At 56.8% G+C, this 27,336-nt stretch overlaps 2 protein-coding genes across 2 annotated transcripts in view; both read right to left on the bottom strand.

Moving 5' to 3' along the window:
• Window positions 1-231: 231 nt before the first annotated feature.
• Window positions 232-5,492, bottom strand: ABTB1 (ankyrin repeat and BTB domain containing 1). The gene is made up of 12 exons (XM_065886023.1): window positions 5,437-5,492; window positions 4,254-4,316; window positions 4,109-4,164; window positions 3,091-3,235; window positions 2,804-2,963; window positions 2,660-2,705; window positions 2,292-2,397; window positions 2,090-2,228; window positions 1,727-1,822; window positions 1,458-1,625; window positions 504-704; window positions 232-438 (listed from the first exon to the last, which is right to left on the bottom strand). Exons 1-12 carry the CDS (start codon window positions 5,490-5,492, stop codon window positions 232-234), a joined length of 1,443 nt encoding a protein of 480 aa, XP_065742095.1.
• A 412-nt stretch (window positions 5,493-5,904) lies between these two features.
• The window catches only part of PODXL2 (podocalyxin like 2), a 31,671-nt gene continuing 10,239 nt past the window's right edge, over window positions 5,905-27,336 (bottom strand). The window contains exons 3-8 of the mRNA XM_065885064.1: window positions 15,410-16,131; window positions 14,697-14,771; window positions 9,929-10,085; window positions 9,564-9,625; window positions 6,756-6,935; window positions 5,905-6,117 (exon numbers count right to left, since the gene is read on the bottom strand). Coding sequence (XP_065741136.1) covers window positions 5,905-6,117; window positions 6,756-6,935; window positions 9,564-9,625; window positions 9,929-10,085; window positions 14,697-14,771; window positions 15,410-16,131 — 1,409 coding nt within the window. The remainder of the gene's footprint in view (window positions 6,118-6,755; window positions 6,936-9,563; window positions 9,626-9,928; window positions 10,086-14,696; window positions 14,772-15,409; window positions 16,132-27,336) is intronic.

The following is a 27,336-nucleotide window of genomic DNA, read 5'->3' as shown; positions in this document are numbered from 1 at the left end:
AGGAGGGGCCAGGAGCAGGTGGGACAGGGGACGGAGGCCCTAAGAAACGGCCTGCCAGGTTTCCCTGAGTGGTGCCCAGCCCCAGGGCCTTGGGGCTGGTTTGTGCTGCGGGAGAGGCCTCATCCCAAGGTACCCCTCCCCGGGGTCCCCAGGCACAAAGAGGAGGGGAGCCCCGCCGAGCGCCTGCCGGCGCGGTGACGCCCCAAGCTCACAGACCACGTGGCGCAGCCCTCAGCAGTCCAGGCCGATGGACGCCAGCAGGTCCTCCAGCGCCCGCAGCTGCCGCTCTGCCTGCTCCATGGCGCTGCACGTCTGCGCGGCGCTGCCCAGGTGGAAGCGGATGTCGTCCACCAGCGGGATGGAGTCCGTCTCCTGCCGGGCCGTCACGGCCGCGGCCTCCTCCTTCACCGCCTCCACGAAGTCCTCCCGCTCCAGCAGCTGCGGACAGGCCGGCTCAGGGCACGCCCGCCACCCACCCTCAGCCACCCCGGGCCCACGCTCACCTTCTCGATGACCTTGGCCATGTACTTCGTGCACTGGTCCTCCAGGCGCGCCAGGCCAAACAGTTTGGCCACGCGCCACACGCCCACCACGCTGTCCTCGTCCAGCAGCTGGGCCAGGCCACGGCCACACAGCTGCTTCAGGCCTGGCAACAGGTACATGTCGGCCACACTCAGCACGTCGTAGGCCAACTCGGGAGGCAGCTGCGAAAAGAACGGAGGTGAGGAAGGGCACCCGAGACTTAAGAATGGGGTCCACGGGCCGAGCCAGGGGCTCACGTTGCAGGCCAGCTCTGTCCCGAGCCCTGCAGCCAGAGCCCGTATTCCCCACCTGCCGTGGCAGGCACGGCCTCCAGAGGACGAGGGAAGCTGGGTGCAACTTTCACCCAGTCCAGGTGGGGGCACCTGCTTGGCCGTCACCCCGTTCTCCGGGAGCAGCTGTGACAGGGACCCTACAGCCCACTGACCCCTCCTGGGAGGAAGTGTGCTAACCCTGCCCTGGGCACTCACCACAGAGAAACAAGAAACAAACCCCCTTCCTCAGTCACCATATTACTACAGTGACCAGCGTGCACGCAAGCAGCGCACACCTGCCGCCTCCTCACTTGGGGCAGCTGCCTCGGGGCAGCCAAAGGGCCCTGTGGTGACCCCAACGCATCCCCACTGTTGCAGGAATTCAGGGTGACTGTCCCCGCCCACCCCCTGGCTGTAAAACTTGGGGACCTCAGATGGCTACACTGTGTCTCCAAGTGCCAGGTGCTCATACCATGAGTCTTGTCACTCATTCCTGCCCTGGAACCAGGACCCCTCCACCTGATAGAGAAGTTCACACAGGACCCACACTCCAGCCTCATGGAGAACAGGCCTCTCAGAGCCAGTCCGGACCTGGGCGCTTCCTCTAAGCCCTGCGGTGACATGGCCTGTGTAGCTCCCCCAACCCCTGCCCAGCACGCACACCTCGGTGTGGTCACTGTAGATGTAGTACAGCACGTGGGTGAAGACGGCAGGCGAGATGTCATGCAGGGTGATGGCCAGGAGGCCGCCTGACGCCTCCAGCTCCTCGTTCTCTCGGAAGTGGTCATCCAGCAGGGCCCGGAAGTAATCGCTGCGGCCACAGAAGAAGGCCTGTGGGAGGCTGGGCTCAGGGTGGGCCAAGACTTGTGCCTGGAGGAGCTGGCCCAGGGCTTAAGGTAGGGGTGGGGGTCCGGAGAGAAAAAACTTAGTACCTTGTGACAGAGGAAGCTGTAACCGTCCACTCGGAAGCAGACATCAGGACAGCTGCTGAAGCCGTCGCAAGGGAAGGGCAGCTCGCCAAGATCACCCTGGTGGGGGACAGCCGAGCAGGTGCCATCAGAGCAGGCAGGAGATGGGAGAGCAGCCGGCCCCGGCCAAGAGCCCGTTCTAGCTCATCCTGGCTCATCCTGGAGGACGACTGCTGCCCCGTGTGTTGACTTAGATACAAGACAACTAAAGCAAGCAGGCCAGCTCAGAAAAGGGAAGCAACTGGGCTCTAGGTTTAAACGGCATCCCCATCCCCATCCCCAGGCACGCCCCCTACCCACAAGCCCAGCCCAGGCAGGTGCGCTTACCCGGAGCTCGGGGGGCAGGGCACAGTCAGCCAGCAGGGCCAGGTCCTCCCGCAACCGGGGGTCTGCCTGGGGGGGCTCAATGGTCAGCACTTTCACACACGGGCCTGGCTTGGAAGCCACTGTGGAGGGGAGAACGCAGCTTCAGGGAGCCGGGCGGCCCGCCAGCTGCTGCCTGAGGCCCCGGGCCCCAAGGCCTGGACACACACACTCACACTTGGCCTCCAGGTCACTGAGCAGGTCCCACAGCTGGCACTGCTTGGCCAGACGCTCACAGTCGCCGACATGCTCCACACCGACGTCCAGGCAGCCTGGGTATGGGTGCAGGGCTGGGGGGAGGCTCAGAGCCCGAGGGGGCCCTCGGCTGCCCCGCGGCCGTGCCTCGGCCCACCACCCGAGTTCTACAGGACCCGGGACAGACGAGAAGGGCTCCTCTGTGGGTCGGAAAAGCCAGCCCAGGAGGCAGCTGGAACCACCCTGCACCCCAGGGGATGAGCCCCAGGAGAGAAAAAGTGGCGCCAAAGCCACATCTGGGTGTGCTGCAGCCCCTCCCTGCCCAGACCCAGGGCTCACCTGTGTACAGGTACTGCAGAAGAGCCCCAAAGGCCACGGGGTTGATCTGTAGGCAGAGACCGCAGGGAGACAAGGTCAGCGACAGCCGCTCAACACAAATTCCCTGCTCACCCTCTGCCCTCCCTATCCCCGGGAGGGACGCACCAGAGGGTGCCTGAGGACCACGACACTCTTGCCCTTCCATTTGGTGTCGAGCATGTGTGCAAAGTAGGTGCTGCGAGCACCCAGGATGCAGCGATGTGCCCGGAAGGACTTGCCGTGCACTAAGAAGGCCACGTCGCTGTGGATGCCCTGCTCCAGGAGGCTGGGGGCAGAGGAGGGGGTGCTGAGCAGTGCCGCCCCCCAAGTCTCCCCACTGCCCCCCCTCAGCCCCACACCGGCCGCGCCCACCGCGGAGCCCCTGTGCAGGGCTGTCTCACGCTCAGTCTCACCGCAGCAGGCAGCTGTAGTAGTAGTCCCGCCGCCGGTAGGAGGCCGTCACCTGCTTGTAGTCACGCAGGGCCCGGCGGATGGCCTCACTCTGGGCCCCGTAGAGACAGCGCTCCCCATCGAAGGTGTTGGCCTCGCAGCGGGCTCCTGGGGACGGCAGGGCTGCCCAGTCTGCAGGGCCATGGGGCTGCCCGCCACAGCTGGGGAGGGGCCTGGGGGAGAGGCGCGTCTCCCCCTCCCCCTCCCACCTACAGGGCCCGAGTCGCCCTGGGCCTGCTCGTGCCCCAGCATCCTCCCCACCGGGGCCCAGGCACACACCACACGCCACACAAAACAGACGGCTTGGAGGCCGGCCCTAATCTGTGCACTGGCGGTCTGGCGACACACCCTAGGCAGAAGAGTCCCCGTCCTCACCTAACTGAGGTTCCTGGGGCAGAGAGACATACACAGGTTAGCAAATGACGTCAGGTGCTCTGAAAAAAAAGCTAAGCAAGACGAAGGGTGACAGTGGTGGCAGCTGTCACAGGAGAGGCTGTGGAACGTCACTGTGGCAGAGACAAGGTGCAGAGACCTGAAATGAGTGAGAGCCATGCCAAGACCTGTGAAAGGCCTGCTGAGCAAAGGGAACAACAAGTGCAAAGGCCCTGAGGGGCACGTGGGGAGGCAGCAGAGGGCTGGCTGGGGCAGGAGGGGGAGCAACGCCCGTCACAGAGCAGCTCAGGGCAGGCCAGGTTCTCTAGCTCATGGGAAACACAGTGGGGAAGCCACTCAGGCCAGGAAGCGGGTCACACTGGCCGTGGGGCATGCCCACTGTGGCAAGGACAACAACACACGGTAGAGGACAGGGAGGGGCAGCCGCAGGGAGACGCTGACCCGGGGCTGCGGAGCTGAGAGGAGAACTGGCTCTGAGGGCAGAGCTAAGGGCACTTGCTGACGGGGTGCGGGACTGAGAGGGGATGCCAGGGCCCCTGGGCACAGCCCGCGTCCACCGCCCCACCCAGCCCTGCCCTGCGCACTCACCATTGGCTAGCAGGTAGAGCACCAGCTCTTCGTGTCCACAGAGGCAGGCATAGTACCTGAGAGGGAGATGGGCGAGGCAGGGGCGCTGTCAGGCCTGCAGGCCCCGCCCACCCTACCCACCCCCCTGCCCCCCGCCGGCACTCACAAGGGGGTGCTGTCCCACTTGTCCCGCACATTCACCTCCACGTCTCGCTGCTCCAGCAGGTACCTGGGCGGGGGAGGTCAGAGCCTGGGTCAGGATGGGTTTGGGGTCTGGAAAGGAGACCTGCGGAAGGGGAAGGAGGAAAAGCCTCCCCAGGTGAGGGCAGAGACCAGAGCAGGACAGGCATTTAAGGCAAAGGAACCACGAAAGAGTGTGGATGTGGGAGCCCCTGGGCGTCAGAGGCCCCAGAGCTGAAGAGGCTGAGCATCTGGGCTGAAGGCTTGAGGGAGGGAGAGAGGGAGGGAGGGAGGGAGAGAGAGAGAGAAGGGGGTGGGGCCCTGCCTCCACCCGAACCCTCGGGCTGCATGGGGTAGCAGGTTAGCCTTCCCAGGGCAGAGGGACTGGAGGTGGACAGGACGACCAGGAGACTTGCAGGCGTCCTGGCAGCGTGGAAACGAAAAATGGACAGATTATATAGAAGGCGGAAGTCAGGAAACAAGGCAGCAAAGGAGACGGGTGAGGGGAGACCACCAAGAATAGTGATGGACAGGAACCCACTTCGAGGAGACGCCCAGGTTGGATCTCAGACTGCACCACACTTTGGGGGCTACCAACTAACTCCCAGGTGTCACCCGACCCTGGGGAGGAGCCCGGAGAAGCTGCGGGGCTCAGGAAGTCCCCGACTGGCCCGGGGAGGGCGCTAGGGGAGGTCGGGACCAGGGATGGGAGAAGGAAAACAGGTGAGCAGCGCATCAGCAGCCCCTCCCCTCCCCGTGCGGCCCGCGGAGACGGCGATTGCAGCACCCGGGCTGCGTCAACCGCAATTAGGAGTTCCTGAACTTCTGAGAACCAGAGACTGGTTCCGGGCCACAGGCGTTCCCAGCGCGGGCTCCGCAGCTCATCAGAGGAGCCACGTAGGGCGTCCCAGGCCTGCCCCCAGGGTCTGACCTCCGGGCCCTTCTCTTCTCTTTGCCCCTCTCCGCCTCCTCCGGGCGTCCGCATGGCTGTCCTCCCCTCCGGGACTCCCGGAAAGTCACGCCAGCACCCGACCCCCGCGGCCCCGCTCAGAGAGCTGCCTGGACCGGGGCGGTCCTGCTTCGGCGCCCGGGCCGCCCCCGTCCCCCACCCCGGCCAGGCGCTCCGCGGGCGGCCCACTCACACCCTCCTCGGGGCCACGGCTCCTCACCGCACTCGGCCCACGTCCCCCTTCCTGCAGCTGGAGAACAGGTCGCAGGTGTCCATGGCGCGGACGTCCCCGACCCCGGCCCGGCGACCCCAGGGCAGCAGCGAAGCCCCGCCGGATATAAACACGCCGCGCCGCCCCGCGCCGCGCCCCGCCCGCTCCGCCCCGCCCCGCCAGCTCCGCAGCGGCGCCTGGCGCCCGGAGGACCGACCCGGGATGCGCCCGCCCCGCCCCTCCCCTTAGTTCATCGCCCCCGCTTATCACACACGTTTTCCCCCCACTCCGCCCCCAAGCGCAAAAACCAGTCGCGCAGGCGGAGGCGCGGGGCCCGGCGTGCTCTCCGGGCGGCTTTAATGGGGTCCCGGGGCAGCCCCTCGGGGCGTCGGGTGGGGACGGGGATGGGGCCGAGGTGCGTCGTGAGTCGGGGGAAAGCAGGGACCCCGCGCCGAGGGCCGGGCGGGGCACAGCCCCTCACAGGTGCGTGTCCTCCTCGAATACGTCCGAGTCCTCGGGGTCGCGCTTGCCCCCCATGAGCGCGCTCCAGCCCCCCGGGCCGTTGACGGCGCCGCCGCCGTTCAGGCTGGGCTGCTTCTCCTGCATCTCCGACTGGCTGTCGCTGGCCACGTCCAGCGTGGGGTTGTCGTGGCAGCCGTTCTCCACGAAGCGCAGCTCCTCGCCGTGCGACTGCGGCGGGAGGGGCCGCTGGGAGAGCACGCCGGGCCCCCGCCGCCCCCGCTTCATCCCTTCACCGGTCCTCAGGCCGGCGGCGAAACCGCACGCAGGGAACCCCAGCGGACCCTGATGGACGCAGGCCCCTTCGGCTCTGGGTCCTTTCTTAAAATGACTACTGACCCTGCGCACGGAACAGACCCACGGCCTCCCTGACACCATCTGATCCCTCCCACCACCACCCACCCCTTCTAAAGGGACTCATGGGAAACAGGAGCTTTGTGCCCTGGCCCCTCCTTTGGGGGGAGCTGCCAGGCTGCTGGAGCCTCCCTCCTCTTGACCCCAAGACCCCAAGCCAGGGCCTGTCTGGTGAGGCATCCACAGGAGCCCAGGCCTGCGAGGCCGCCCGCCCCCCCAGCAGCGGCCCTGCGGGTGCAGCCAACGTCCCACTCCCTGCACCTCCGGCACCTAATGCGAGGCTGGCGCCCTGCAGAGGGCGACCGGGGGCCAGGCCCTGCACTAGCGCCCCACCCGCAGTCACCCCACGGCAGATGGGGACACTGAGCCTCAGATGTCTGAGCTTGCTGGGCACCCCCCTCACCGGCACCCCCGCGGCCCAGCCCCCTGCCCCACTGGGCTCCACGCTCGCTCACCACGTGTTTCAGCTTGGGCAGCCGGCGCTGCCAGCAGTTATAGAGCAGGCCGAGCACGATGATGATGACGCAAATGGCGCCGATGGCCACCAGCACCACAAAGAGCGTCCCGTAGTCGCCGCGTACCTGGCTGGCCCGGGCCTGGCAGCTGCTGGTGGTGGAGTAGTTCTGGATGCCAATCTGGGGGCGGGAGGGGCCCGGTTCCTTAGCCGAGATCCTAGGGTGCCAGGGCTCCCCACAGGGCCCTTGGGGTCGGAGCTCAGGGACGGGGAACAGGCTTGGAACAAGCTCCCTCAGAGGCCTGGCTGGACCTGTGCTCGGCGAGGACCCTGCCCGATCCCCAGCCCACGCTGCCTGAGGGCGCCTCCATCCCCAGACTCCTCACAAGCCCGAAGTGGCTCTGACCCTGCTACAGGCGACGTTTGGCCCTAAACCCACCTGGTGGTGGCCCTAACCCCCCACTGAGGTTGGCCCCATGCCGGCAGTCACAATCCACACTGTCCCCACCAGCTTGAAAAAGGACACGAGCAGCTGTGAAGCTCTCTCCTCACATTCTCCACCACACACCGCAAAGAATCGCAAACACAGCTTCTACCTTGGGGGGCAGGGGTGTCCCGGTATCATTATGGCCATTGTGGGCCAGAGAGAGTGCACGTCCTCGGCCACCCCCAGTCTCCCAGCTTCCTCCCTCTTCCCACTGGAGTGGTCACCAATGTCATTTAGCTGCCCAGCACCCCCCGACACTGTGGGTTGTCTTGAGTGGGTGGCCTTCTCTGGCCGAGTGTCTGCTCTGTCCCCACCGGGTCAGGCAGACACTCTCCACAATCAGCATCTCGGGTGGAGGAAAGCAGGAACGGCGAGGTGCCATCATCAGATGACAGGTGCCAGTGTGAGGGTGCCGTCCACTGGCTCCGGCGCAGAGACCTGGGAGTCCCCCTTTCTAAAGCCAGGTATTAGCTCTTCTTCCTGTGAACCACCTGTATATTTCCAGCACTTTCTCTATTCACTTTTTAAGTTATCAAGGCTCAGTTCTCCTGCTAGATTCACCACCAATGCACGTGCTAAATCTGCCCACTAATATACGTCCAAAGACCCAGCATGCTTTTCGGCCGAATCAGTCTGAATGAAACGTCTGGTAAAGCCAGAATACCCAGGGGAGGGGAGAAGCAGAAGGGTCCGTAAAAAAGGTTAAACCCAACTTTCCACAGCCCCCCAGTGTTCATGAACCCCAAGTCTCACAACTGGACCGGCCCCCCATGGCTACCCAGGTGGTGTAGATACAGCATCACGGTGAAAGGCCCAGGCTCTTGAATCTCTCGGGCCTGGTCCAAAGCCTGGCTCAGCCACACACTAGCTGTGCCATTTTGGGCAAGTCACCTCCCTGCTCTGGGTGTCAGCTCCCGTCTTAAATGGGGCACCTACGGTACTCAACAGGGGGCCTTATTTACTGCTTACAACCCCAGGGTGGTGCTCAGGGCCGGGTGAGAGAACCCAGTCTGGCACTCAGCACACTTATCAAAAAGCCGCAAACCACCACGGAGGCCACCCCCAGCCTGGCGTGGACTAGATAAGGAGGTGGGGCCCACCGGCACGGGTGTCTCAGCTCTGTCAACCAACACTGGAGGGCTCTCGAGGGACTGCCCTGGTGGTCCAGGGGCTAAGACTCCACACTCGCAATGCAGGGGGCCTGGGTTCGATCACTGGTTACGATACTAGATCCCACATGCCACAACTAAGAGTTCACATGCCACAACTAAAGATCCCTCATGCCGCAACTAAGACCCGACAGAGCCAAATAAATAAATATATAAAAAACAAACTCAAAACACTGCAAGGGGCTTCCCTGGTGGCGCAGTGGTTAAGAATCCGCCTGCCAATGCAGGGGACATGGGTTCGAGTCCTGGTCCGGGAAGATGCCATGGAGCAACTAAGCCGCGGAGCAACTACGCCCATGTGCCACAATTACTGAGTCTGCACTCTAGAGCCCGCAAGCCACAACCACTGAGCCCGCGTGTCACAACTACTGAAGCACGCGCACCTAGAGCCCGTGCTCTGCAACGAGAGAAGCCACGACAATGAGAAGCCGCCGCATCACAACAGAGAAGCCCGCGCGCAGCAACGGAGACCCAACGCGGCCAGAAACAGACAGACAGACAGACAGATAATAACAAACAACAAATACTGCAGAGCTCCTGAGAACTACGGGGACTGATAAGGCCCCTGGATTCCAGTGAGTGGACGGGGCCTGGAGGACACGGGCTGTCCTCCAGAAGGGAGGTGAGGAGCTGCACTTCCTCCTCTGGGGAAGGTGGATCTGGAGTGGAGGTCAGCCAGCCTGTCTCCTCAGCCCAGGTCCCTGGGGCCGGCCAGGTGGGCGGTGGCCTGCCTGGGTCGCCCCGGGGCCCCCGAGCTGGCCCAGCGCGCGACTCTCAGTGGGGAGTGCCCGGTGACACTTTCTTTTTCTCCCCACCCACCAGGCTTCTGCACGATTTCCTGGCCAGACGTGGCGCTTCTCCGCCGTCCACCAAAGAACTCCGCTTACCCTCCAAGATCCCCTCGGGGGGCCCCTCCCTCTGCATCCTCTCCTGACCACCTCCCTCCATGGCTTGGGGCTGCGCCTGCTGTCGCATGTCACACGCACCGCAGCTGGTAGCTCCGTGCTCCTCGGGAGCTGGGCCTCGGAGACCGGAGACAGGAGCTGTCCAGAGCTGCTTCAGGCCGCACCCCGCCACGCAGGCCCTCACGCCTCAGGGAAGGCAGCCCCGCCCCAGAGTTTTAGGGGTGCAGGGAGCACGGCCGCACTCTTACCTCCACCAGGCTCCTGCGGATGTCGCCCAGCATGGAGAGGACGTCTTGAGTGGGCACCACCCCTAGGGAAACGCACCATCAGCACACCCTGGCCGCAGAGGGGCTCGGGCTCCTGACCCTCGGACCCCGTCTGAGCCTCCGAGCCTCACTCCCCAGCCTGGAGCCCACACAGACCAGGACCCATACCTGCTGCCCACCCGCTGGCCCCTCCCCCACCACACAGAGTACATGGGCCTGCGCCTCCCTCCCGACCAGGGTGCACTCATCCTCCTTCTCTCCAGAACCCAGGCCTGTGGGCGTCACTGAACCCTGAACCAGGGAGTCCAGCTGGGACTCAGCTTGCCCTCCCCGCAGCCCCCACTCACCTTGCTCGCCCACCAAGGTCATCAGCAGGTGCCGCTCCTTCTCGCTGGGCTTGCTCAGGGAGATGTGCCAGTCCCCATGGCGGCTGCGGCCGTGGCGGGGCAGCGCCCCCTCCACCAGGGCCAGGAGCTGCAGCCCCCGGTGCCGCCGGAACACCTCCTACGAGGGCGGAGAGAAAGCCCCGCGTTCTGTGAGGGGTGATGCCCCCCGACCCCAGCCTCTATGCCTGGGCCCCTCTGACCCGGGAAAGGCCAGCGGGCTGCCCAGAGGGGCTGCTCAGGGACCTCTGGGGACCGCGGAGGAGGCTGTGAGCCTGGCCTCGGGGGACAGTGGGCACAGCAAGACCTGAGTCCACTTGGTCCCTGCAGGCGTCCAGGTGCCCCCTCCTGCCTTGGCCTCTTGCACTCACGCGGGGCCTGAGTGTCCAGACGTGTCATGTGACGGACGAGTATGTCGGGGGGGAGGACAAGAGAGTGCGCGTCAATACGGCCACCGAGGCGGGAGGCATCCTCCCCAAACTCCCCTCCGCCTGTCACTGGAGAGACAGGGCTCAAAGCTGGGGAGTCAAGAAAGAGTCTGCTGTAGAGAACGAAGGTGTGGACACCGAGGCGGGAAAGCTGGGGGTGGGGATGAACTGGGAGATTGGGGTTGACATATATACACTAATATGTATAAAATAGATTCTAAAAACAAGACGCCTGCGTCCTCGCAGGGTGCAGCGGTGCCCAGGACAATTAGCAGAGATGGCCATAATGGTAGACCCCTGGCCGCAGGGAGGGGCAGGAGAAGGGGAAAGGAGACTTCTTTCCCGTCTGACGCTCTTGTGCTGCTGAGATTTCCTTCAGCTTGTACACAGGTAATCCACACAACTTAAAAACAAAAGCAAGAGGCTGGCACTGAACAGGAACTCGGCATGGGGCAGGAGGCCTTGCCTCTGGCTCCCAGCCTGTCACTGTCCCTTCCTGGCCCGTCTGGGAAGAGGCCCTCCTCTGGCCGGGTCCCCCGACCCCTGGCCCCCAGCAGCCCCTCCCTCCTGTACGTGGGCTCCTGTCTCCAACGCTCCCAGCCGCGGGGCCGCGAGCCAGGTGTCTCTGCCCATGAGACACAGGCGTCTCTCCAGGCCAGCCTTGTGGGCCCTCCTTTCTGCTGGGGCCCAAGCTAAGGAGCGTGGCTGTCACGCTACTAACGTGATGAAGGGCCTTGTTGCCATGGCAAGTGCCCAGTGCAGGCCCTCACGAGCGTTAGACTCAGCAGCCTAGGAGAAGCCTGCTCAGCTCCACACCTGGGAGAAGGCTGGTACCTGGAGATGGCCCGAGCGAGCGGCTCGGGAAGCCCCAGCTCCTGAAATGGCCGCTACCGTCCGTGTGTGCGTGCAGGGGAGGGGCAGCCGTGCCTGAGCCCTCCTTGGGGCGGCGCCTCCCCGTGTGTGTGTGGGCTGCAGCCCTGTGCTCCACCACCTGCGCACACCCCCCATTTTCAGGGTCCAGACGTTTGCCTGGCTTAAGCCCTAGACCCACAAAGTCAGTTCTGGGAGGGTCTGATGACTAGGTATCTCATACATTTATTCTGTAGATGGAAAGCGAGTGTCCGTGGCTTTGGAATCAAATATGGATTCAAATCTTGGTTCTGCCATTTATCGGCTCTGTGACCTTTAGCGACACACTGTACCTCTCTGAGCCTCAGTTTCCCCATCTGAAAATGTGGGCATCGGTCCTAAATCCGTGGGCTTACTGTGAGGATTGAAAGGACTTATTCAGTCATAGGTGCTGGGACGACTGGATATCTCAGCAGAAAAGAAAAAACATACCTGGACTCATAGGTCACACCATACACCAAAGTCAATTCCAGATGCATTTCAGATCTAAAGCTTTTAGAAACAAGCATGGCCTTGGAGTAGGCAAACATTTCTAAACTGGACCCGACGAAACCACTAACCACGAACGAAAAAACTGATAAGTTGGCGTATTTTATGATGACGTTTAAAAAAATTAAGAACTTCCATTTATCAGAGGGTACTATTAAGAGGGTGAAAAGGCACCCCACAGGGTAGGAGAAAGCATTTACAATATGTATACGAGACAGAGGTTTCATATCCAGGACATGAATAATTTACAGACATCAATAAATAAAAAGTCAGATAACCCAGTCGATAAATAAAAAGCCCTATAACCCAGTTGATAAATAAGAAGTCAGATAACCCCGTCGATAAATGAGCAAAAGATCCGATGAGGCACTTGACCAAGAGGCTAAAACACACATGAAAAGTTGTTCAACTCTGCTGATCATCAGGGAAATGCAACGTAAAACCACCAAGTGATGCCACCACGCTACCCACCTTGCAAAACGGCTAAAATGAAAAACAACACCGGTGGCCGGCAGACACGGCAGCCCCAGAGCACCCAGGCGCTGCCGCAGAGTCACCGGCACAGTCACCGTGGAAAGTCGCTGGACAGTATCCAGGGAAGGTGAACGGACGCATACACGCTGACCCCACGGCGCCACCCGCTGGAACGTGCCCAAGATGTCACAAAAAGACAAATACTGTGCGATCCCACTAATATGAGGGGCCCAGAGCACTCAGGTTCATAGAGACAGAAAGTAGAAGGGTGGTTGAGAGAGGGGTGAAATGGAGTTGTTTAATGGGGACAGAATTTCAGTTTTTGCAAGATGAAAAAGTTCTGGAGATCTGTTTCACAATAACGTAAATGTACTTAACACAACCGTACACTTAAAAATGATTAGAATGATAAATTTTGTTAGATTTTTTTATAATTAAAAAATCCACCATAAAAAATAATATTGACTAATTAGGTGGATGTCAAGTATTAAATGAGAATAACAAACCAGACAAAAACAGGGAAAGCAGAATGAACGCATTTAAGCTTCTATGTGTTCTTTGGGAAGAGAACAGAGACATTAACTTTAGACTTCATTGTTCAAGTATGTGCACCCCAAACTCCAGAGTCTCAAGTCCCCGTAAAAGCCATGAGAGCTCCCTGAAGAATGTTGATTCCGTGTCCGGGGAAGGGAACATTCAAGAACAGCCTGGAACACCCTCGTGCACAGAAAGCAGGGAAACTAGCAAACACTAAAGGTTGGTCAAAAGGACTCAGAAGCCAACTCTGAGTTGAGGCTTTCACTGGCCAAAGATGGGGCTGTAGGCAACGCAGGCTGCCTGCCACTCAGTTCCACAAGGATCAAGTCTTAAGCCATTGCAGTCGCTGACCTCCACTCTGAGAGGAATGCAGGACGAAGCATTCTGTGTCTGGATATATGGGCCCCCAGAGAGTTAAAATGTATACTAAGGAAGAATGGCATTGACCCCAGATTCCTGCATTGTCCCACACACAGAAAAGCACTCAAACCATTAACTGAGACATCTGGTCCTCAAGGCCAGCAGTGACCTTTCCCTGAGGTCTCCGCTGCATGCATCCCCTTCACCGAAGTTCATATGTATCCTGGCTCGTCCACCCGAGAGGCTGTCTCCCAGGCCACCGTCCTCAGTCAGACACTGAATGAACTCGACTCGCAGCCCTTACGTCGTGCTTTATTTCCAGTTAACAGAGTGAGGTGAGCATCAGTAAGACTAATAACTGCACTGCCCTGGATTAAAACGCACCAATGATGTTACAACCTGTCACTTAATAAAGATGCTGGGAAAAAGAGAACACCTCGTTGGTCACTTGTGGATTAAACGTGTGCATGTACTTTCACTTTTCTACCAAACACACTAAGCAAGAATGAAGGTTTTTTTCTTTTAAGGTCTAAAACCACAAAGACAAAACCACAACAAAACAGCAGAGGAGACAAGAGCCACAGCATGTGATCACCGGAGGCGGATGGGTGAGTCAGAGTTTCCCAGTTCAGCAAGCCCGAGAGAGCCAGACGCTGAGCCAGGCGGGGAGAGCTGGGGAGCACCCAGACTTCTCGCCCAACTTGCCAAACGCTCTGGATAAGCGGCACTGGCTCCCTCTGGGAGAGAGAATGGCAACGGCACCAGCACAGGACCACACTGAGAGTGTGTTTAAGAAGCAATGGACCCCTAGTTCCCCCTGACACCTCACAGCTGACAAACATCCCTTCTCCCTGCAGAAGACGGGAAGCTTGTTCTTTAATGATGGTAAAATAGAGGGTCTCTGACCTTGAGGACACCAGACCCAGCTGTGGGAGGGGCTCACACTGCGAATGGGTGCGGTGAATGAACTCACCCATCAGGCACATGCGTCCTAACACAGAAACACAGCCCTCTCCCAAGCTGCTCCCAGAACCCTGGCGGCCAGCCCCATACCCTCCCCGAAGGACAGAAGTTCCTTTTTCCAAGAATCTAATCACCCAAGAGGAAGGCCCTAAAGACACTCACATCAGAAATTTTCAAATGAAATGGCCCGGCCAGACCACCCTCCCGAGAAGCTACAGTGAAGCCCACCCCCAGGCTCAAAGCTTCCGAACAGCTTTTGCTGGCCCTCCTTAAACAGCACCAGACAAATGCCGCCAGACATCTGAGGAGAGGATGCTGGAAAATTGAGAACAAAACTAACAAATGGGGAAAGCGTCCCGTACAGGGAGAAAACAACTCTTCAGAAAGCAATTTCAATATCCTCATCGAGAGACGACATCACACACAGAATCAAAAACGGAGGGGGGCAGGCACAAAGAGCCCTGGGGATTTAAAAACCCGAGAGCCCTCTTTTCTCAGACGTTGGTGGGAGCTGGCTCCCCCCAGGGGGTCAGGCCACCCACCCCGGCCCGGCCTGCCACACCAGCACTCACACAGTCCACGTCCTCCGCCATGTTCAGGATGATGTAGTTCTTTCCGGCCAGGTTGCTCCAGTCTTTGCAGATCACCTGTGCAAAGAAATAAGAAGGGCATCTGGAGGGAGGGTGGACGGAACCCAGTGAGAAGCTAGGAAGGCGAGGCCAGGCATGGGTGTGACAGCTGGGTGAGAGCAGACAGCCTCCGCAAGGTGACATGCCCAGGACCCGGCCAAGGTTCACCAACCCGATGTCTGGAGGGAGTGGAGGCGGAAGCCGTGTCACAGGGGCCCGGCTGCAGGGGCCAGCCTGGAGGCTTTCGAAGGCAAACTCGTGTAACGTTCTGAAGGGCAAACAGTAGCATGCCTGGGGGCCAGACGCACAGCTGACCACCTGGGACCCTCCTTTCCTTTTGGTGTCGGGGCGGGCGGGTGAGGAGGAAAGCAGGGGCAACTGCACAGTGGTGGGGGGCGTGGAGGTGGGGCTGGCCAGAGCGCTGTCAGCACCCACCCTCGGCGGCTGTGACGAGCAGAGGGCACCCGAACCCATGGCTACTGGGCGGGGGTGCCGAGCCTGTGCCCCTCAGTGTGAAGAGGATGCCCGCTGCTGGGCCACGAGCTGTGCCCCCCAAAGTTCTGCCCGGGATCCACCCGCTGTCCCGGGGCCCGGCAGACCTCTCCCCATGCCGCGAGCTGGGCATGGCCGGGCAGCCCGCGAGCACCCTCCCTTACCTGCGTGGAGTCCCAGGGTGTCCTAGACGGAGCGGCGGCGGGCTGCCCTTCCTGGGGCAGCTGGCTGAGGGTTTCTCGTCCCACGGCAGCAGAGGAAGGTGTCAGCTCCGTGTCTCCAGGAGCCAGGGAGAAAGAGGCTGAGGCTCCAGGGTGCGTGGGGTCTTCGTCGGAGGCCTCAGCCCCGCCGGGAGCTTCTGTCTGAGGGAACGAGGCCGGGGACGGTCCCTCCCCCGGCCGGCCGGCCAAGCCAGCTGTTTCCGCAGTGGCCTCCTCACTGGGCTCCCGAGGGGCCTCCAACTCTAGCCTGTGCCCTGTGGCTGGCAACACCGTGCCCCCTGCCCCCCAGTCGGCCACATCCTGACCGCCCAGGGTCACTGGACTTGGGGCGACTGTGGGCGGGGAAAGGCTCGGCTCCATGCTGCTCCCCACCTCCACACCCGAGGAGGCCTGGTCCCCAGACTCTTCGTGCCGGTGTTCGGGGGCCCCTGGGGTCTGGCTGCTGCCGGTGGGAGGAAAGCCGTGGACCTGCCTTCGGGGTTCTTCTTGGGATCTGGTCACAGGCAGCAGCTGCTCCGCCTCTTCCTCCTCTCCAGGGACCACACGCCAGGGTGGCTCCACCAGGCTCATCTTGGGCAGGGGAGACGGGAGGCTCGCCCCCTCTTGACTCTGGCCCGTATCCTCTATGGGACCAGCCTTCTCAGTCAGGTCTGGAAAACCGTAATCTACAGACAGAGATGGAGAACTCATTCACGAGCTTCATCATTCGTCGATTTGCTGAGTACGTGCTGAACGGATGATAAAAAGAACCGTGAGACCCTCAGGGGGACGGGGGGGAGGTTGGACAGTTGATCGTGTGGGAAATAGGAGTGGATTGGTGGGGACAGGCTGGGGGGACAAGGGCCAGGCTGGTCCTCACTTCCTTCATGGGAATAAAATGACACAATTCTGCCACTTAAGTCCCATGAACACGGGAAGGTGCGAAGCCTACACGCTCCCCAGAAGTGGCCCCGCTAACATCTGGCGCACAGGGTCCCTGCGGTGCCTTGTCTGGGCTCTCCCCGGGAGACCCCATCACGACCCTTCACCCCTTTTCTAATGGGCTGGAGTGGGCGTCTTCCAGGTGAAATCCCCCAATGAAGTCTGAGAGCCCTGTGATCACAGATGACCACCACTGTCCCTAGCCAGTGCTCTCATTCTGTAAATCAGGTCCCGACTGGGAAATGCAAGATGCTGGGAGAGCAGAGAGGGGCACTGGCTGAGCCCACCCAGCGTCTGGAGCCTTCCAGCACTCACGGGGCCACTGCCGGCGGGTGGAAGGGGAGGTTCCTCTCCCTGCCATCCCTGGAATGACACTGTGAAGCAGAATACGGAGGCCTCCTGGAGACCAGGACATCTGGCTTCTCAGCGCACCCCAGGCCCCGTCAGGGTAATGACACGTGAAAAGCACGGGCCAGTTTTGTTGGAAATCCATTCAAATGTCAGAATCTGTATCTAGGTAACAACTGTTATTGGCTGCCATTTTGTTTCACAATAATAAATATCAAAGACAGTTCTGAGATACTGCGTAGAACTGCGGGGCTGGGGAAGCCTCAGGTGCTGACTCAGCTGCCCATTCTCCTCCTCCCAAATTTGTCAAATGACAAATTGTTTTTTTTCACTGTCAAAATGAAAGTCTAAAAAATGTAGATAAATTTCTGGGAACATGGAAAGCAGATGAGATCATAAGATCAGATAACCCCTCCGCCAAAATTAACAAAGAAAAAGTCAGCAGTGGAGGAGGGGGACTCTCTTTCCATCAGAATTAAGGAGAGAGACTAGTGTGGGGTTAGCAAGGACACAGAACAGAAAACTCAGGGAACACAAGATAATTTTTAAAATTCTAATGAGTATCCTCAGAAAGACCTAAAAATACTGCATCCCTAAAATAAGAACAGGCTAATAAGAAAATGAAGTAATCTTCAAAAAAGTAAAGTTCTTGGAGACTGAAACTCGATTGTTTAAATGTGAAAATTCGATAGAACAGCTAGAAGAAAAATCAAGGAAAAGTCATCAGAGCAAAAGCAAAAGGAAAGAAAAGCTAAAAGATATAGGTGATCAATGTACGAAGTCTAGCAACTAGCCAATATGATTTTCAAAAAGACAGAAATAAAATGGAGTAATAGCCAGACAAAGTTCCCAGGCCTCACAACATGAATCTTCATGTTGGAAAGGTAATAAACAAAGTGAATCATAAAAGACTCACACCTAGCCTCATTCTCACAACAGTCCAACTCTCAGAGGGCTACCTATAAAGGAACAAGAAACAGATTATCAAATCATCATCAAGTTTCTAATTAATAACACTAGATTGCAGGAGGGAAAAATGTGTTCAAAATTCTGAGGGAAGCTTATTTTGAACTGGGAGTTTTATACCCAACTGAACTATCATTCAAATGTGATTACAAAATAAAGACACTGTCATGTACGTAAGGATTTAAAGGTTTTCTTATCCACAGATTCTGAAAGAATGAATTCAGGAAGTTCTCCAAGAAATCCAAAAAGACATGGGAAATCAAGAAATATAAGAGAAATGTCATGAAAATCAATCTCAGGACAGAAGCTGGGAAGCAGGGCTAGAGAGCAATTATTCAAATTAGAACAAGGATCCAGAGGGCTCTAAGAATTATTACTTTTCATAAGAAAAAGTATGATTTTTAGAAGCTGAATGATCACTGAACTCCCACTATAACATTTAACTGAATAATTAAAACAGTCCACCCCCCCCTTTGTTAATTACACTCTTCAGGGCAGCAGAGACTTAGTAATTTAAGATCTTCCCCTCCTCCACCCCTGCACACATTCTGAAGGGAAGCTGACCTGTTCCCCACACAGGGCAGCTGGGGTGAGGCCTGCTGGTGGGACAGTGACCACAGAACTGCTGAAGAAACCCACGACAGCCCCTAAAACTGAGCAATCTAGTACCACCTGTACAAACATGGAAGAACAGTCAAGACTCACCAGACACCTGAGGAAAGCCAGGCTCAGGAAAACGCACGAGGGTGAGAAAGCAAAGCAACTGGCCTCTGAGAGAAGGGCTAATCTTGTCAACAAAGAAGCGCTTTGAAGAGCTGATCATTAACCTCTTCAGAGATTCGAGAGACAACTACACCATAAAACAAGGAGAACAAAAATGTTTTACTTCAAGAGAAGTAAGAACTTTGTAACAGACCTGTTTAAAACTGAAATGCAAAATAAAAACAGGACTGAAATGGGCTGGCTGACCGCCTGGCGGGAACCTATGTAACAGAACGTCAGATGGGTGTCTGGGCAATAAAACATATAAAAAGCCCTTACAATCGTGCAATTTCATTCTTAGAGGATTAATCTGACAGCAACGCACAAGAATTAGATGAAGGAGGGGATGGAAGAAGGCAGAGAAGAGTTAGGGGCTTGTCGCAGTGGATCAGGAGAGATAAATGGAGTGACAATAGTGGAAGTGACGAGACAGGAATGGATGCAAGAGCTGGCCCTGGGGCAGAGGCAGCTGGCTAACGGGAGGAGGTGAGCACTGTGGGAAGAGCCATTCCATTAACAGAAACAGTGAAATCCAGAGGAAAAGGGCACTGGACACCCTCAAGAAGCGGTGGAAACAACCAGCAGCTCAGAGAGAGCCTGGGCCGTGGCAGAATGGCGAGCCACTGACCCACAGAGTCCCACGGGGGCGGGACAGTCCCCAAGGGGCGAGCTGACCAGACAACCCCTCTGCTCACCCTGACGCTGACCCGTGCCAAACACGGGGGTCACAGTGGTCACGCTGTTGGTGACATGATCTGGGAGCCAGAAGGCTTGCCACCACCTTGCTTGTCTGAGCAACGGCAAACTCCTCAGCTACCCTGGGCTTCAGTTTTTCCTGAGACAAATGAGGATGCCCATACCTAGGATTTCTAAGGCTCTTTCTATTATGGATATTCTAAGCTTCGGAGACACTTTTGACACATGTGCCTTATAAAAATAACACTGAAGGCAACCACTCGTCTACTGTCCTAAACAGCATAAAATAGGAATCACGAGGTTACAAGCTCCTCTGGACCAGCAGGGGGACCTTCTTCACCTGTGTCCCCAGCACCTAACACAGAGCCTGGCGGAGTGGACAGGAGAGCAAGGCCTGCTCGCTGAGGCCGTCTCCCACCTTCCACGTCCCGCACCCAGGGTGTCCCCACAGGGAGAGAACAGGGCCTCCAGTCACGATGCAGAGTCTCCTTTACGATCTGTGTCAGCTCCTCTCCCCTCTCCCTAAATGTGACCACTTCCAAACCATCCGCCCTGGACTCACCATTTCTGCACTCCTTTCTCAGTGAGTTCACTGTTTCTGAAGACTTTATCTATTGCCTCAACACTAAAGTCTCCCAAATTGACATCTCCCAGCAAGCCTCCACCCTTTTCCAGCCTCTCGTCTCTGGTGACTGAACAAATCACTAACTGATGCTCACTGGTGCTTGGAATCAGCAGCATTTTCTTTTTCTACTTTTTCTTACCACCTCACAGCATCCAAAATTATTCCTTTCCCTTTTACTGTGTGATTTCAGTTTCACTGCTTACCAACTGTATGGCCTCGGTCACGGAACCTAACGTCCACGTGCCACCTCTTCCTTACCTGTAAAACAATGAAGAGTACGCAGCACACAGGGCTGTGGTCTGGATTCAGTGAGGTGAAGCTGGGCACCAGCAACGGGACAAACACCCCGTTAATTTAAGCTCTTCCTCCACCTCCTCCTCCTCCACTACCAGTATTAAAGGAACGTTCGCATTGTTAAATCGCAAGAGAAAACAGCAGCATTCTGGAAGTGCGCTCCACAAAGGAGGAGCACAGTAAGCACCTGAGTGGGAAGCCGGGATCCAGGAGAGAGGCAGGAAACAGCCAATCACCTGTTGACAAGCCTGCATATGATCCGAATATGGGAAATGCCCCTTACACCAGAAATGAGAACTAAGGGGACGCCCACCGGGGGCACAGACTACAGAAGTGTGACAGGAGGTGACACACGGGCAGCTGGGGGACAGACCACGGTGGGATGGAAACGGTGGTCCCAGGGGAGCGGATCCGAATGTGAATGTAGACTAACGAGCAAAGAAACTGAGCCTTGTCCGAGAGTAACCGCGCGCTGATGAACTGAGAAAGAAAAGCCGTGTATGACATTCCTTCCAAAAATGCAGAACCTGAATCTAATTATGAGGAAACACTAGACAAAACAAAACTGAGAAGTCTTCTACAAAATAACTGGCCTGTCTCCTTAAAAAAGCAAACATCACAATCCTGAAAGACGGACTGGAGTGTTCCAGAATAAAACAGACAGAAGACACATGAGAACTAAATGCAGGACATGATCCTGGACTGAAGAGTGAAGTGGAAACAGTAACTTTTTTTTTTTTTTTTTTGCTACTAAGGACATTGCTGGGAAAACTGGCAAAGTCTGAATAAAGTTTGTAGTTATATAACAGTATTGTATAGATGTCAATTTCCTGATTTTGATCATGGTACTGTGGTTTGGTAACAGAATGTCTTCGTTAAGAAATACACACTGAAGTACTTAAGGGTCAAGGGGAATTTGCCTGCAACTTATTGTCAAGTGATTTAGGAAAAACTCTCATATATACATCCATATATACATACACAGAATAACAAAGCAAATGTGACAAAATGTAAATAATGGGGGATCTAAGTGAAGGGTATATGGGAATTATTCTTGGAAGTTTTCTGCAAACACAAAGTTACCCACCAGAAAACAGAGAAGGCAGGGGACAGGGCAGGCTGTGTGGACTAACAGTTTCTGACCTCCAGGAGAAAGGAATACAGGAGCACAAGGCAGGTGAACAATCCCAGTGGGGAAGAAGCGGAGCGTTCGTCCCACTCAGGTGTCTAAGGGAGGAAGACCAAGATTCCAGAGGGTAGCGACCTTGGAGGAATGAGGAAGCCTCAGCACTCATCTTGCAAGGACCAGGAGTAAAATGACAATGGAGGAAAAGGAGAGGGATGGAGATGGGCAGAGTGAAGAGGTGGGAGAAGGGGACTACTGGGAGGAGGGAGGAGGGGACTACTGGGAGGAGGGAGGAGGGGACTGGAGCGGGTAGGAGGGGACTAGAGGGGGGGAGAGGAGGGGACTGGAGGGAGGGAGGGAGGAGAGGAATGGAGGGACAGGGAGGAGGGGACTGGTGAGAGGGGGAGGAGGGGACTGGAGGGAGGGGGAGAGGATTGGAGGGAGGGGGAGGAGGGGACTGGAGGGAGGGGGGAGGACTAGAGGGAGGTCGTGGAGAAAATGCACCAGAAATTGCAGGACGAAGGGAGGGAATGGGTCTCCTCCCCAGGCGAGGTGGCCCCTGCCAGCGCTCCCGTCTCCGGGAGCAGCATCAAGCATGGCCTGATGCCCCAAATCCTGGACACCAGACCAGACACTTGTCCACTGACAGCCCCGTGGACATGGAGAGTGGTGCTCCATCCTGCTAGTAGCCCAGGCTTTGCCCTCCTTTTCCACCTGCTTCAGGCGTTGGAGTAGGGTTCCACAAACCCCAATAGCCTGTCAGGGACAAACACACCACATATCTGGACACAGGTGTGAGCAAGCAGAGATGCCCAGGAGACACGTTTGAGACAGCCTGAAAGCAAGTCAAAGCCTGTCCCTGTGCCCCAGACGGCGGTCACAGCGGGGGCAATGGAGAGACAGTAAAGGTCCCTCACAGAGCAGGTCCCCCAGGCGGAGGCTCCAGCTTGGCCTCAAAGGGTGGAGGGTCAAGGAGTGGCCACGCTGCCCGGGGCTCAGCCAGCCAGGTGCCCTCACTATCCCTGAGATGCCAGAGGCCCACCTGGGACCTCGTCCAATGCACCCGCCCCATCAGCTCCCCTGCCTGAAACACTGGCCGACAGTGCGGGGAGCAGCAGCACCCCCAAGTGGCTCCGCTGGAAACGACATCTTCCCCAGAGCCCTGGGGGACATCAGGCCTGCGCATCCCAGAGTGGGGCCCTGTGACATCAGCAGGCCCACAGACCTGCTTTCACAGATGCAGAGCAAAGCTCAGAGAAGGGATGACACTTGCTCTGCGTGGTGAGGCCCAGACCTGTTGCAGCTGTGAAGCTGCCAACCTCAGGTTCTCGTGTGGTCGAAGCCAGTCTCTCAAGACCCGTTCCCGGTCAGCCAGGCAGCGCCAGAGCTAGCTTCAGCTGACGCAGCAGCAGCGTCCCCTTGGTCCCGATCCTCTGAAGCCGGGCTTCGGTCGCCAGCCTGGGTGACATTTAAGAGCCAGGGCCAAGCTTCAGAGTTCTGCAAGGGGGGCTGGAATTCTGGGTGACCGGCCCGGGGGCTCCGCACAGCCCCCACTCTGGAACGTGAGGCTAAAATGAATGACCTAAGGGATGCACAACCCTGGGCCCACCGAGGCACTCTTTCCTCCCCTGAAAGTCACCTGCAGGTTCTGCATCCCAGAGCTCAGCACACAGCCAGGCACACGGGTGTGTGCTGAGGTGTAGTTGTGGCGGGAGCCCGAGGAGTCAGGGTCCTGACAGCAGAAGGACCTGGGAGGTTCCCTGATGGGCCTTGGCCCTTGGCCGAGGCATGGCGGCATTGCTATAAGTTACTTTAATGGTAACTCAATAGAGCGAATTTCTTATTTATCTTTATTACAACACAAATAAAACTGTACAGGCTGTAAATGGCAGAATTATGTATGCATAAGGGCAAATTATTCGCAAGGGAATTTTTAGACAACGTCTAGAAAAATGGGCTGCAATCTTCTTCAAGAACATGTCTTGGCCTCCTTAGGGAGACATTTCTGTGTCATTGGCTTTTTTTCTCCCCGATTTCCTTAAACCCAACTGGGATGGTTCGCTTACAACTTAAGCCCATTTATGTTTTATCTGCTAAATGAGGAGAACCTGGGAAGCATCTTCCTCAGGGGGAAAAAACCCTACATATTCTCTTAGTTGCCCCAGTTTAGCCTTCTTTTCCTGGGGCTACATAACCGTAATTACTCCTTATTCTCAACCCTTCCCCTTGTCATTTATCTCCTCTTGTGAAAATTCTGGATTCGCCAGTTTTAAGGGTGGTCATGAAATCAAGAGTAGGCATGCAGTAAATGTTTGGTGAAGGGACTGTTAAACACTAACCTGAGGCTAACAGATCAGAGGGTAAAGGAAGATCTCTTAACTCACCCAGTGTCGGCACGTAAGCTGCGTCTAGGCCTTTTTGTTTTTCTCTTAATCTCACTACAGTGCTGGCTTTTGTTCCCTAAATAGATCATGTCGCATTTTTTTCCTGCTAGTGTTTCACCCAAGTTTTGTAGGTCTTTTTCCCTTTTTATCAAGGTTGCACCGGACGTTATTTCTGCCTTCCAGGGTGGCCATCCTCTCATGTGACCTTCGGCCTCAGCTGAAACGGTAATGAACTGATTCCTCTCTTTCAGACAAGGAATTAAAACAGGCATCAGGGCCACTGGCCTTGAAAGATCACTTTAAACATCCCTTTAGGTTAATGTCAAATCACTGAAAACTGTCCCCTGAGTGCAACACGCAAGCCAGTTATTCAACTGAGTGTTAATATTTACAAAAACATTCACAAAATTCACAATAGATTTGTATAAAACAGAGGTGCAAGGGAAGCTTCCAGTAAATTAAACATGACTTTTTAATGGTCAACCTCAGTAGTCATCAAAGAAATGTAAATTAAACCAGATGATAAACCTTTTGGACTACCAACCTGACAACATAGGAGTGCACTTAAAGACCATACTCGGTACCGGGTGAGCGCGGGAACAGGCACTCCACCTGCTGCGGATGGGAACAGAAATCGGGCCACAGTCTGGAGGGGAAAGCACGAACAAAAAGCTGTGAAGACAAACACCCTGATCCTATCACTTGTCTTCCAGAAACGCACGCTAAGACAACAATTAAGGAAGCTCATGACGATTCAGTGTCAAGGATTCTCATCAGGGCACGGCTCATGGGACATCCTGCTTTCCCATGGCAGGGGCAGCCCGTCCACACTTGGGATGCCAATTTGGCCTCAAAGCTGAGGCTGGAGAACTGTGTTTGCTGCCTGGGAAAGACATGCGTAAGTGAAACCGCCAGATCTGTACCCTCGAATTCCATTTTTCATAAAAGCATATCTTATCTGTTTCTATATGGGTAGAGAGCCCAGTAAGAGACACACCAGAATGTCACTGTGCCGAACTCTGGGTTGATAATGGAGTTATGAATTTTTTTTTTAACTTGTTGCGTGTTTCTGATTTTCACACAATGATACTTACTACTAGTGCAAATCAAAACTATGGGGCTTTTTTCGTTTCCTTTCTTTTTTTGGTGTCCAGGTGAAGTGCTACTGCCAGGAAACATGCCTGAAGTGTGGGCAGTGACCCGGAAGGTCAAATCATTGCATAACAGATATGACCCAACAAGACCGCTGTACTGAAACCATTTCCACACCCCAGCAGACAGCTGCTTTGATGATCTGGTTTCCACAAATTCACTCCAGATGAACAGTAACTGAAGTACCGTGAGGGAGGAGCTCACACAGAGAAGGAGCGGGTCCTGAAGCAGACACCTCAGAGCTGAGAGCCACTCTGCCACCAATCACCCACACAACCTCAAACCACCCATGAGCCTCCCTAAGCCAGTCGCCTCCGCCATGAGACAGAGATACTCAGGCTGCTTTTACGGCTGCATCAGGTCACCCTGAGGGAAAAAAAAAAGAACTGTATGTGACGATGACTGAGGAAACATAAGCACTTAGGAATGTCCCTACTCAAGGCCATCATTTCATCCCCCTTTCTGTTAATGGCACCTTGATTCTCCTCTGGGGAGCCCTCCTCCCCTCTTCTTGGTCCCAAAGTGTGGGGCCGTGGGGACTCGGGACCCCGATTAGACCAGACCAACGAGCCTCCACCTGAGTCTTCCCCAGAAGTGCTGGGGCTGCTAAGTGACAGGAGGATGGCAGCAGAGTGATGGAGGGCCTCGCTCAGCTACCACAGAGAACGACCACCTAAGAGTGAACCGACGAGGGGACGCAAAGCACGATGCACTGAGGCAGCTTCTGATGCCGTTTCAACACCTGGACCCCACCTGCCTGGGCCGGAAACAACCGATCCCTTACAAGCCGATACACACCCCTCTCTCACACAGGTCTGTGGGCCTGTTTGAGTTGCGGTTGAAGGACGTGCCAATCCCAGAGAGTTATCTCTTGTCCTGTAGCACACTAGGTAGCTTGCTCACTGGGAAGAAGCTGCATGCAGAGAATGTTACTAAGGAGACTGGAAAGTGAAAGGGGTGAGGCGGCAGCAGGGCAGTTTGGGATGGAGAGATAACCTGGGAAACTACTCCAGTCACTCACAGTTCTCCATGAATTAAAGGATCAGGCTTCAGGCTGGCTTGATTACCTGGGAGAGTGGTGATTTACGTTCCATTTCTTTTCCCTACTTTGTAGAGACCACTCTTCCCACCCAAAATGTCAGAGAATCATAATATTTTAAAGCTGGAAAAGACTTCAATCTATCACTCCCATGGTCTCACTTTCAGATGAGGAGACTGAAGGCAAGATTAGAAAAGGGACCCACACAAGGTCACGGCCCTCATCATTGGCCAGGCAGCTGGTCTGCCGTCGGGCCCCCAAGGATCGCTGCTACAGGAGGAAAAGGTGCCAGCTCCAGTTCTTCCAGGCCCAACGAACTAGAAGGAGACGCAGAACAGAGCTCCAGTGACAATCAGAGGCACCGGTTCCTCTCTGACACACACCACCCATGTGCTCTCAGGGCAAGACCTGCTCGGGAGACCCTGACCCCAGACTCGGCTCTGCCGCACACAAGCCGTGGGACCTCGGGCAAAGCTAACAAGCTTTCTTGGCCTCAGTTTCCCCACGTGTGAAGCAAAGACAGTAAGCGCTGCCTTGCTGACCCCACAGAGCGGCTGTGAAGTTCGGTGAGCTAAGCAAAGAGAAAACGCCATGAGAAAATGGTGGTAAGTCCTACACAAAACCTAAGACGTTACTGCTGGTCTCTAGTAAAACTGCTGAGCTGAGGGGCAACACGACAGGAAGAGCCAAGGCTCTGGAGTCTGACGACTCGGCTTTGAACTCTGGTTCTTACGCTCATGGAGCTGTTACCCAAACTCCGTAAGCCTCAGTTTGTCCACTGGTCCAGTGGGAGTAACAATACAGACTTAACTGTTTCTCTGAAGATTAAAGGAGGGAACACTCTACAACACCTGACTTGGCGCCTGGCACAACTCGGCATTCAATTCCCGGGTCGGATGCCCTCGTTATTAAAGAACTTGCCCTGAGGCTGGACCGTCTGCAGCACGGCCCCCAGCCCTCACAGCCACTGCTGCACGGAGCGACCCCCGTCCCCAGGGGCCTGCTAGGTTGGCACTGAACTCTGGGCAGACTCCCCACCCTGGCAGGCCCTTAGCAGGCCTCTCTCTTGGTCCCCCCGACCTGAGCAGCAAACGCCACGAGTGATGCCCTCCCTCCTCCCAGAGACCCCTGGCGGGAAGCCTCTGACTTCCCAGGTTGGGAGCAGAGGGCGGGGGGGGGGGGGTGGGAGCAGCACACATGATCCCTTCCCGTACAAATCAGCCCCAGAGCCCGAACGCTTTGCCTCTGTCGCGTCCTCAGAGCACAGCATCGTGCGCTGTGAGAAGACGGAGGCAGGAACGAGCAGACTGACCTCAGGGCCATCGCCAGCACAAGGACATCCCCACTGGCGGATGAATTAGGAAACAGTGTGCCTTCCATCCAGCCCAGGGCCTGGTGAGAGGTACACAGACTGAACTTCAGCCCCTGGGCCAGGGCACCACCAGCCCAGCCACCTGCAGTGGCCCCGTCACCTGGGGGAGCTGGAAGAGCCTCTCAGAGGCCGCATCTCTCCAGATAAGTGCTGAAGCAGGACACAGCCCAGCAGGCAGTCGGGGT

Source organism: Phocoena phocoena, chromosome 10 (assembly GCF_963924675.1).
Source record: "Phocoena phocoena chromosome 10, mPhoPho1.1, whole genome shotgun sequence".
NCBI classification, from domain to species: domain Eukaryota; kingdom Metazoa; phylum Chordata; class Mammalia; order Artiodactyla; family Phocoenidae; genus Phocoena; species Phocoena phocoena.
Note: the sequence above shows the minus strand (reverse complement) of the source record. Positions and strands in the feature narration are given on the sequence as shown.